Source organism: Heterocephalus glaber, unplaced genomic scaffold (genome assembly GCF_053883595.1).
Source record: "Heterocephalus glaber isolate CG9 unplaced genomic scaffold, H.glaber_assembly_v1.0 deba00001454, whole genome shotgun sequence".
NCBI classification, from domain to species: Eukaryota; Metazoa; Chordata; class Mammalia; order Rodentia; family Bathyergidae; genus Heterocephalus; species Heterocephalus glaber.
This window is the reverse complement of record NW_028258303.1, coordinates 411691-423505: the sequence shown is the minus strand read 5'-3', so window position 1 is coordinate 423505 and position 11815 is coordinate 411691. Positions and strand designations below refer to the sequence as shown.

The window sequence follows — 11815 nt, the reverse complement described above, 5'->3', positions numbered from 1 at the left end:
TAATATGCTTAACAAGTTGTCTGAAATTGACAATGCAAAACATGATATCTCATGCCTCACATTTCCTATGGCATATCCTACACATGTGTCACGCATCATGCACAAATCACCCAAAACTGAGTCAAAGATTGAAGATGAGGGAGGGCAGGAAAGAGCCCCTTAAAATATCAAATGCCAAAAGGAAACTAATTATGACAATAGGGGTGTGTTTGGGAAATTCTAGTAAACTGTAAAGTAATAAGTAAAAAATGAAACTAGGTCCAATATTGGTTATTTTGTTCAAGCTTTTCAACATTTACAGGTCAAAAACGAAAATCTATACTAGCTCAGTCTTCAAGAAAATGTTCAAAAAGACCATCTGACTTGTATTTATAAGTGTTGGCTCTTTAGAATAAAGAATTTAAAAACCAATCAGAAATATATCAAAGTACTACAACTGCAACACTTACAAAGCTGCTTTGCGGCACACAGTAACAAAACAGATGATGGTCTGTATGTCAAATGGCTACAGAACAATACTTAGTATTACTTAACAATAGCAAACTGTCTTCATTATACTTAATGACCACAACTTCACAAAGGGATCTGTAAAGGCAAAAATGTCAAGGATGGATAAATAGGTAAGTTATCCCAATAAAGGATACATCCATATAATGTAACACTAATAAGAAAACATGTACTTCACATGTCCTGTAACAACATCCAAATTATTACATGATAAAATGTAAGACAATTTTCATGCCCAAAGGAAAAGCTACCCATGTGTGTACATACACATCTGGCGTATGTGTAGAAAAATTTTAGACATTTAAAAGAACTTGAGTGGAACCATAAAGAAAAATGAGATCGAAGGAGACAGCAGTTGTTCACCTTTTACTCTTCGTAGGGAGGAACAATAAAATAAGCATGTGTCGTATTTGGCAAATGTTAGAGAAAATTATGGACCAGTATTTTAGGAAGGGGTTGTTACCTGTAAAATCACACCAATATAGATACAACTACACTGAAATAATACATAAAAAATGTTAAATGGAAATGTTTTAAAGTGCTATCATATAATCAAAAAAGAACCACAAGGCTTTATTTGATCAATCATATAGTAGAAACTAGGTCTTGTAAAAGCTACAACTTGTAAGTGCAAATGTGGGACTGTGTGATTCAAAAGTTAATTACTCCCCTAGATTCTGTTGTAAATTTGATGGTTGGAGTGTGTTTGCCTGGGGACAATGGACAATCAGTAATAGGGCGAGGTTACTCAGCCATCTGTTTGCCCTAAATCCAAATGTCCCGGGGCCCAGTATCTATAGGACAATCTGTAAACAGGGTGGTCGTAACTGTCAGTCAGGATGTCTGCTGAACATCAGCATGTGACAATGAGCCACTAACCTTTGTTCCTTTTTTTTTTTTCTGTGAATCCACATGTTAACCCCCCCCCCCCTTAACCCCCTATAAAATAACCTCAGACTCTGAGCCAGGTGCCTCTCTGAGCTATTTTGCTTCGGGAGTGCCGTCTGGCCAGACTAATAAAGGTCTGTTTTCCAACATGGCCGGTGTGTTCCTTCCCGGGTGGTCCTCGCTGTAGCTAGCTCCTTGGAGCGTTTGGTAAGGCCTTGGTCTTACATTCTGAAGGCACCACTGGGATCCCCGGGTGTGCTCCACTTCAGCTCCTTGGAGCATTTGGTAAGGCCCTTAGCCTTGCATTCTGGAGGCACCGCTGGGATCCCTGGGTGTGCTTCACTATAGTCAGCTCCTTGGAGCGTTTGGTAAGGCCCTCGGTCTTACACAAGTTTATGTGCTGGAGTCCACCTGTACTGTGATCTATCTAAAAACTCAATGTTAAGGCTCAATCTTCAGCACAACTAACCTCATTTTATACCTAACTGTAGACTACGTAAGTCTCAGGAATATTAACTCTAGTTCTGTTTCAGTAACAAAATGTATTCCTAGAAACTTATGAAGACACTGGTTTTTGTTTTTTTTTTTTGAAACAGGGCCTTGCTATGTAGTTCAAACTGGCCTTGGACTGTGTAGTCCAGGCTGGCTTCAAATTCCTGGCAATCCTCCTGCCTTGGCCTCCTGAGTGCTGGGATTACAGGCATGCATCACACCCAGCGACACACTGATTTTGAATGTCTTCTTTTAAAATTTTATAGCCAATGTCCGGTCCATTTTGTTCTAGCTATATGCCCATCACCAAGAGTAATGGAAAGTGCTATATAATTTTTTTTTTTTTTTTTTTTTACTGAAAAGGCAACAGGGAAATGACTTCCATGCAAAATTATAAGCAATTACAAGGCCTGAAGCAGAGAAAAAAGGGACAAAAATGTTATGTGAAAGATTGGTTCTTAATTTCATGTGACCACATAACTACAATTTACTCTTTTGCTTCTCCCAGTGGGAGAGAAAGAAATCACAAGAATATAAATCTAAATCTACCCAAGGCAGCAGGAAGGCTAATGTCTTCTTTGGAATTCAAAGCAAGCAGGAAATAACAAAACACAAAATCGAACTTTTGATAGCAAAATTATTTGTAACGATACAGGGAGAGTATACATACATAATGGATCTAGTTGTTTTAGGGAATGATGGGTGAGTGAGCTGGCCTGTGCTACTCAGGAAAGCAATCCAGTAGTATTTTTCAAACCCTTTGTGATGAAGGACCAGTCTTAACCCTTGCAATGTCAAACATACTTTGTAAAATATGTATTTTTAAAATTACTAGAAAAATGATCCATTCTTTCATGTTGTAGCAATACAAAATTTCTAGAGATCCCTGAGACATAGTGAAGTTTTTTCAATGTTAACCTGATCTAAAATCTGGAATTTGTGTAGATTTTGATGTAAATTCAGAAAATTTGAGGTTTTTTCCATTACTCAATAATGAAGACAGTCTATAAGAGATAAAACAGACTTCCCATTGTTTTGAAATGTAAAACATTGCACTGTCTTAGATTGCACGGCCTTACTAAATTTATCATTTTGACTGCAACATTAGCATATAAGAATCTAAACTTCTATCAATTTGAACATTTTCCATTACCATTTACCTTAGAAGACAACTTAGGATACACTTAAAATTGCATATAAAAATTCTCACTTATGATATACTCCTGTCACTTCCTATACTTTTGCCTCTATGTTCTCAAAACTCCCCCAACCTACTACTTTAGCTGGTTGATAAGAGTAATTGGCTTCATTATCAAAGTAAATGGAGAAAAATTTATATGCCTGGCCTATAAATTCACAACCTCATGCAACTTTATATATATATCCTATTAGATAGGACTATTGAGAGAGTACATTGTGATTTAGGATCTGTGGACTCAAATTTCCACGATTCAAATTCACTTTACACCTAAGCTATTAAGATACTTATATCTTTAATGTTTATGTTTTCATTTGTGAAATGGAAGCATTAGCTACACATCAAAGGATTATTATGTAGGTTAATTCACATGTAAAATGACTGGAACACTGCCTGGCGCAAAAATTAGTACAGTAAGTGTTGTAACTATCAAAATTTTTATATATGCATCACATCCTTCTGTAGAAGTGTATAATTTATATTTATTAAATGAAACGTCACATCCTACAATTATTATTCATCAATTAAAATTATTTCAATTTTCTATTACGAAAATATATAACATCTCGCTGGACAAGGAGGACAGAATACTGTAGTAAGGTTATGCAAAGTGCAAGTTGCTGTGATCCTAAACGGGCGACTGCCAAAAGTGATTCAGGATAATTTACTATCTCTCTCCACCCTGAGAAAGAGACTTAAAATAAAATTGTGACTAAACTGCATTTTAGGATTAAGGAAATGAAAACACTGTTGTAATAGACTCTAGTCTCATTCACTGCCAAGAGACCATCACTTTTAGCAAGCTACTGAAATGTTCGCAACTGTACATATCAACAATCAGATGACACGATCACCCAAACCTAGAACATTAGTTACAGAACACTGAGATTATAAACACAAGAGTCCATATTTCTAGAATACTGAACAAGAGGTATCCGTGGCTTGACAGTACTCAGACAGTAATCTGTGGCAACCTTTTAAAACTATTTTATATTTCTACAATGAAACCAAGCTATTAATTTCATGTTTATAAGGATTTTTCTCGATTATTAGTTAGAATCTGATCAAATCATAATCACTCCTTAAATTTTTCTCTCAACTAATGATTTCCACTCTGCTACCTATGGTTCAATTTACCGTTTATTCTATGATAGCCAGAGCTTATTCCACAGGATCTGATCTACACAATTATGTGTTAGAGACAAAATATTTTCAGGTGTGTTTTCAAATGATATTCTACAAAGAATATATCAAGTGTTCAAGTTTACAGAAAATCATACAACTGACCATACAATTCACCAATATAAATGCCTTAACAGTTGTTTAGTCCCTTGTTTAAGTAATACTAATAAGCCTTAATCCATACAGCCACCACCTGTTTTTCCCTGTGCTATCCTTCTGACACTTACATAAGAACATCTCAACTCAATAACTAAATTTTACAACCCCCGTTATGTCAATCACAAGGTGATGTACCAAAATCCCAATTTCATAAATTTTTAACACATTGGAAGTATATTTATTTACCTAATACTGAAGTACTGTGCCTTATTTTATTAAAAACAAAGATAGCTACATCAGTTTAATTCCATACATATACTATCTATTAAATTTATTAAAAATTGTAGTAAACATAATAAACTAGTGCTCCAAATGTATGCTGTTCAGGAGGAAGACACTACAAAAGAAGACACAATAGAGACCGCCTTGCAATAAAAAGTACAAATTCCTTCTACAGAGATGGAGAAATAAAAGGACAAATCTAGGTGTCTAAAAGACAATTCACTGTACATATTTTATTTACAGTTTTGTACACTGTCTTAATATGAATGGGACCACTTTTCTACTTGAGCCATTTTTAACCAAAGCAAAATAACCTAAGTAATACAAAGTATTAAAATACAGCATAAAGATACAAAAACAGACATCTAATTCTAGTTAGGAATGTAGTTATGATGTTATATTTTTTTATAATCCACAATTGTGTTTAGGAAATCACATAAACATAGATCACTGATTTGAATGAAATGCATAAATTTGTAGCAAAGCTTTGTAGTTATAAAAAAAATTACCAAAGAATGCACAAAATTAATGTTTATTCCACCCTCGTGTCATATTCCTGGATCCTTTACCAATGTTACAGGAGGAAAAAACAATAGCAAAACAAATGAAAAACTGAAATCAGAATCACTAATGTTATTAAGTAGGGAAACAAATAAATTAAAATCTAGCAGCCATCAGCAAGAGTACAGCAAAGATAATGCTGTCAAAAGAAACAAAGAAAATTGCTAGAAAACTGTATGCATCATACTCTTTCAAACCAGCAAAATATGCTCCTGCATACAATGGAACGTAATGTTTTTCCTCCCGTTAAGGTATAGAAATACAAGCTCTTTTTTGAGTATTGTAAATCGGTAAAATGTGTTTGTAATGGTAATTCTACTAAGCTGTTACAGAGTGGACCAGAACACATTTATGGATTCTAGAGATGCTGTGTACTATAATTCTTTGATTGGGATGGTGGATACTCTAGCAAAAATTAAAAAACAAAACAAAACAAAAACCACAGAAGTACAAGACAAAGGCAAATGAGACTTCTCTTTTATCTTAGCAACATTTAGATGGAATCAAATTTAAATGCAGTCCACTCTGCTTTTGAAGAGGCTTTGGTTCAGCTCCCAAATCTCGATTGCTTGTCGCAGTCTCCTATGAGAATACTCAGAAGGTGTCTTCTTAAACAACAAATCTATTTTTAGTGGTGGAGCCGCTCTTAGTAGCTGTGTCAGCATGGGACTGATAACCAATCACTATCTTTGGAGGAAGTCCTAACCTTTCCTTGTATACTCTCCTAGAAGACAAAGAAGTGGACATTAATTTTTATCTACCAAAAAATGATTTAAGAACTCACCATTATTAGTCTTTATATAAAAAATACCTACACTCAAGAGTAAAAGAGAAAACTACACTTTTTCATTTTAGCATAATTTACCCTTTATTTTCACAACTTAATCATGTAACAAATATCTGAGATCCAATCAGGTATGTGTCAAGTATTATGATAATTATTAGCAAATCAGTAGTGGGCAAAGCAGGGGCAGTCCCTGAAAACTTATGGCAAATGTATAATTCAGTAGGGAAAACAAGCAATTGCAAATACATATGATGAAGCTGTATTATGTGCATACATAACTTACATAAAAATAAGTAGCATGCACACATCTGTTTTCACTCTTTGATCTGACATACTGTATGTTACCACACAATTACACTTATCATTTCCAATACCAAGATTGCACTTGTGAAAACTAAATACTCTGAAGGAATGTTCACAGTATTTTCAGGATAATTTAGAAGATACATAATTTCTACCTTATACACATTTCTCCCTTGTGCACCAAGTCTATAGCTCAATTTTCTTAAGATGTGACTACTGTAAGAAAATGTGGTACGTGTCAAACAGGATTAAATATAAAAGCTATGATACTGCATAAACTGGAAGATCTAATCTCATCTGCAATATGAGAGAAAGCTCCCCTGTAAAAGTTATGAGGTCACTGAACACACATTTAAATACCACATTGTTTCTCTGGTGTGAGAAACCAGAAGTGGAAACAAGGACTAAAATGTACAACAGACATTGGGAAATGGGAAGAAAATGTTCAAATGAGAAGGGGAACAAGGGGAGGGGGGAAGGGGGAGGGGTAAAGGAAAGAAAGCAGAAGGAAAGAGTAAACTGAAGGAAAAAATAGAAACAAAGCTTTTGTATATAAGGAAGGGAAGGGGGGGTCAAAGGGCAGACAGGAATAAAAAGATACATCATGTACTGGTACAAAGTTCCTATGATGAATGTTATCATGTACATCTAAAATGTACCAATAAATATTTTCCTCAAAAAAAGTTATGAGAACAAAATTACAATGTTGGGCCAGGGATTTAGCTCAATGGTGCCGCACCTGTCCAGCAAGTGCAGAGTCCTGAATTTGATCCCTAGTACAGGGGGGAAAAATTATGTTAAAAGAATGCAGCACATCTGAAGGCTGAGAAAAATAAGGATGTGGCCATGATCATAAATGAATATAAGGCTGACAAGGTCCTAGGGAAAGGTCACAGAGAGCTTCATGTCACCTGAGTAACCTGAATTTTTGTGGGGGGGGGGGCAAACATTTAAAAACAAGCAGTAAAACCAAACAAAGAAACACACATTTTCATGAAGCTAATTCACCTAACAATGACAGTAGGATACCTTTTTCATACTTCATCCTCTAGTTTACTAACTTCCTCCAAATAGGGTATCTAAAAATAATTATTAACTATGTGATAGCTACTATCAGATTTACAGTATGATACTATAGCATTGAATGCACTGAGATATGTTTTACTAGAGGTGTTAAAAACCCTTTTCCTTGAAAAAACTGATGTCAAAATGTTTTTATAGAGATTTCAAAAACATAATACTAACACAAATGTTGACAAAAAGATTAAGAATATGATGACTAATCAATTACTATCTTATAGAACCCCCATAGGAATGTAATCTGGGAAATCCTTGTACTTTTTTTTTTTTTTTTGGTTTTTTTTGAGACAGGGTCTTGCTTTGTAGTTCAGGCTGGCCTTGAACTTGCAGTGATCCTCCTGCCTCACCCTCCCAAGTGCTGGGATTACAGGCATACACCACCATGCCCGGCATTCCCTGTACTTTTTTATCTGGAAAGGAATTTCACAGAAGAATTCATAATGTTTGAAATACCACACAAAGGATCAAATCAAACATTTTGTGAGCTATGATTGACAAAAAAATGTCAAGATTTACGAATTTAAATGCAATAAATAAAAAGAAAATCCTAACACTGAGGTTTGGGAAAAAATAACAGGTCATTTTTTCAAATAACAGAATTCACCAAAACAAAAATTCAAAAACCTACATGTGTGAGTTTTAAATGTGGGAATAGAAACAAGATGTATTAAATGCCAATGAATAAAAAAATAGATATAATGAAAATAGATATACTGTATCATGTGCCAATATTCACTGAATTATATATTATGAGTTTTATAATTCATCCTTTTCAAAGCAGCACTTCTTGAAATAGCACTTTTCAAAGTCGGGAAAAATACTTAAATACTCATTTAATAAATGAGCAAAATGCTAAATATGCCAAAGTAGGGTTCTCTACTACTTTTATACTCCAGTGGTAAGAAACATCAATTTTACAGAAATCAAAACAATATGAACAAGTCAATAAGCACCTCCAAAGGAGTTCAAAATTATAAAGTGTTCTTGAAAACAATACAAAGAAAATAATGGCTTATAAATCCAAGCATTTCTCAAGCTACAAGACAACTTCTCATTTTAACTATGGTAATATTGTGAAAAAAGGCAGGAAAAGAGCAAACACTTACCCTATATGTTGAACAGCCTCTCTGTTCTCACATTCAGTAGTCCATATTGCTATCTTATCACCTTTAGCTCTAACATTAACAACAGCTCCACACACATCATCACTGTAGTCATCAAATGATTCTCCAATAAGGCACAGCAGCTTCAAAACAGAAAGAAACCCTCCAAATTAATTGGATAAATTATAAACCACTTACTGAGGGGCAAATGTCTTTCATTTTTGTGTATTATCAAGATTTATATCTACAAGTACCCAAGAGCCTCAAGTCCTCATGGGTGATGCTTTTAGAAGGTCATCAGATTACGGGGCTCACAGCTCATCAGCTATTAGGAGGTGAAGTCTAGTCCTAAGAAGCGGTCACTAGGAATGTAGTGTGGAAGGCACAGCTCCCTAGCTCCTCCTTCACTTTGCTGGTTTCAAGTCTGCCATACCCTCTATTCCTTCAGCCTGCAACTACAAAAGAACTAAAATTTCTAAAATCTGAGCCAAAATAAACTTCTCCTCCTTTAAATTGGGGATGTTGGGTATTGCGCCCAGGAAAGGAAGAAAGTAATTAAGGCATATATATAAAACTAAAATTAGCTTTTAAATCATGAGTTGACTTAATGTCTAAATTTTATTTATGTATATAGTTCTTTGCCATGACATGCATGGACTCATTCATTCATTTATAGACAGGGTCTTGTTATGCAGTTCAGACTGGCCTTGATCTCACAAAAATCCTCCTGCCTCAGCTTCCTGAGAACTGGGATTACAGGCGTGCACCATCACATTCAGCTTTCCTTGACTTTTAAAAACATTTGTTGTTGAGCCAGTCCCAGCACTCGGAAGGAGGCTCCCCTGCCGCCATTCCATGTTCCTAGGGCAGAGAAGGTGAGCCAGTCCCAGCACCCAGAGGGAGGCTATCCCGCTTCCATTCCACGCTCTTAGGGCAGAGAAGGTGAGCCAGTCCCAGCACCTGGAAGGAGGCTCCCTCGCCACCACTCCATGCTCCCAGGTCAGAGAAGGTGAGCCGCACAGGCGCCAGAGGCACACCAGAAGCACCACACCCACCCTGTGGAAATGAGAAGACAGGTAAACAAGCCTCAAAAACAGACTTCCGGATCACCTACAGCAACCGGATCACCTACAGCAACCGCAAAGGGAAACGAGATGGAACAATCTGATCACCTGGACTCTCTGAACTGGCAACAAAAGAGGATCGGGGAAAAATGAAATCAGAAATAATTACTCAGATAACACCAAAGATTGTGCTCATAGTGCAAGACATGATTAATAAATCTAGAGAGGACACAGATAAAAAAATAAAGGATCTGAGGAACATGATGAATCCCAACATAGGAAACAAATGGAATCCATAAAGCAGATGCAAACAGATTTCCAGGAGATTAAAAACTCCATCGAAAGTCTGCGCAGCAGAATGAAGCAATGTGAGGATAGAATTTCAGATATAGAAGATGAGATTGCAATTAGTGAGGAGGAAAAGAAAAATTGCTTTAAAATTGTAAGGGACCATGAGAAACTAATCCAGCAGCTGCTAGACAATGCAAAGAAGAATAACATAAGACTGATTGGAGTCAATGAAGAAACAGGAGAGCGTGCAGATGACATAAAAAAAAAAACTGTTCACAGAAGTGATGGCAGAAAACTTCCCAAGCAGGAGAAAAGAACTTGACATACAGATAAGTGAGGCAGGCATACAGGACTCCAGCTAGCCTGGATCAATAAAAATCTACACATAGGTATATAATATTTAGGATTCCAGAAACCCAACAGAAGAACAAAATTCTACAAGCAGTGAGAGAAAAGAAACAAATCACATGCAAAGGAAAGCCCATCAGAATCACAGCAGACTTCTCAATGCAAACCCTCAAGGCAAGAAGAGCTTAGAGTGACATATTCCAAGCCCTAAAGGAAAACAGCCTCCAACCCAGATTGATGAGCCCTGCAAAACTATCTTTCAAAATTGATGGGAGAAATAAAATACTTTCATGACAAAGAGCACCTCAGGAACTTTATGAATACCAAACCAGAATTCAAAAAAATTTTAGACAATATCCTAGGAAAAGACAATGAGGATCACAACCCCAGGAAGCCCAGCAGAATGAATCCATCAGGCGTGACAAATTAAACGCAAAGGGGGAGAATCCAACAAAAAGAAAAAGTCATGACAAGGCTTTTAAAACTTTTAACTTCATCTCCCTAATGAGTGTATAATTCAATCTTGTTATTGTACTGATTAGTATTTTTCTGATTCTAGAGTTGCACACCTTTCCTTGTGCTGTACTGGCTATTATGTCTACTTTTTAATTGGGTTGTCTATGAATGGGCTGTAAGAGTTCTTTATATATTCTGGTCACAGGTTATATGGTTTGTAAATATGGTCTGTTTAAGGACTTTTCCTTTTAATGATGTCATTTAAAGTTCTAAATTTTGATGGAATCTCATTTATCAATTTTTTTTCTATACATCATGTTTTTTGTATCCTAGGTAGTTCTTACCTACCCTAAATTCATAAACATTTTCCCTTATAATTTTTTAAAGTTTTATACTTTTAAGCTTTCATATTTAGGTTCATACATCCCTTCAAGTTATTTTCATGTATGGAAATAAAGGGTTGAGGTTAATTTTTTACAGACGGATACCAGGTGTTCTAGTGCCATTTGCTGAAAACACTGTCTTTTCCTCGGCTCTTGAATTAAGTTTATATTCTATAAAATGTTAATGTAAATAATCTTTCAAAACTCAGTGGACCATATATGTGTGGTTCTATTTCTAGATTCTCTGTTTTATTCCAATAATCTATATGTCTTTCCTTACACCAACACTGCCTTGATTACTGTAGCTTTAGAAGAAGTCTTAAAATTAGGTACTAAATGTCTTCCAACACTGTTTTCGTTTTTGTTTTTAACTTTTCTAGGTCCTCTGTACTCCTACATAACTTTTAAATTTCAATATCCAATTCTTCATTTATAGCAAGTATACACAAACCTGAATCTTGTGTTTTCTAATCCTGCTAAATTCAAATACAAGTTCTAGGGGCTCCTAGAGATTTCTTAGTATTTTCTCTGTGGATGATTATTTCATCTACGTATAAAGATTTTACTTCTACCTTGCCAATCGTATCCCAGTTGTGTCATTTTATTGCCAGACTATTTTGGTTTGGGCCTAGGTTTCAAAGTTTAATCGACAGATGAAGAGTAAGCATATCTGCCCTGGTTCCCCACCTTAAGGAGAAAGCATTGTGTCTTCTCCATTCATACAAGACGCTCTTGCTGGAAGTATCGAGTACAGGTCTTTAATCTGTTGAGAAGGTTCTGTTCTACTTCTA

At 35.7% G+C, this 11815-nt stretch overlaps 1 protein-coding gene across 5 annotated transcripts in view; it reads right to left on the bottom strand.

Annotated features, from left to right (window-relative positions):
• Positions 1–4856: 4856 nt before the first annotated feature.
• Positions 4857–11815, bottom strand: part of Eif4e (eukaryotic translation initiation factor 4E) — a 43807-nt gene continuing 36848 nt past the window's right edge. For all 5 annotated transcript variants that reach the window (XM_087215793.1, XM_087215794.1, XM_004848105.4 and 2 more), the window contains exons 6-7: positions 8486–8625; positions 4857–5933 (exon numbers count right to left, since the gene is read on the bottom strand). In XM_087215793.1, the coding sequence (XP_087071919.1) occupies positions 5819–5933; positions 8486–8625 (255 nt within the window). In that variant the 3' untranslated portion in view covers positions 4857–5818. The remainder of the gene's footprint in view (positions 5934–8485; positions 8626–11815) is intronic.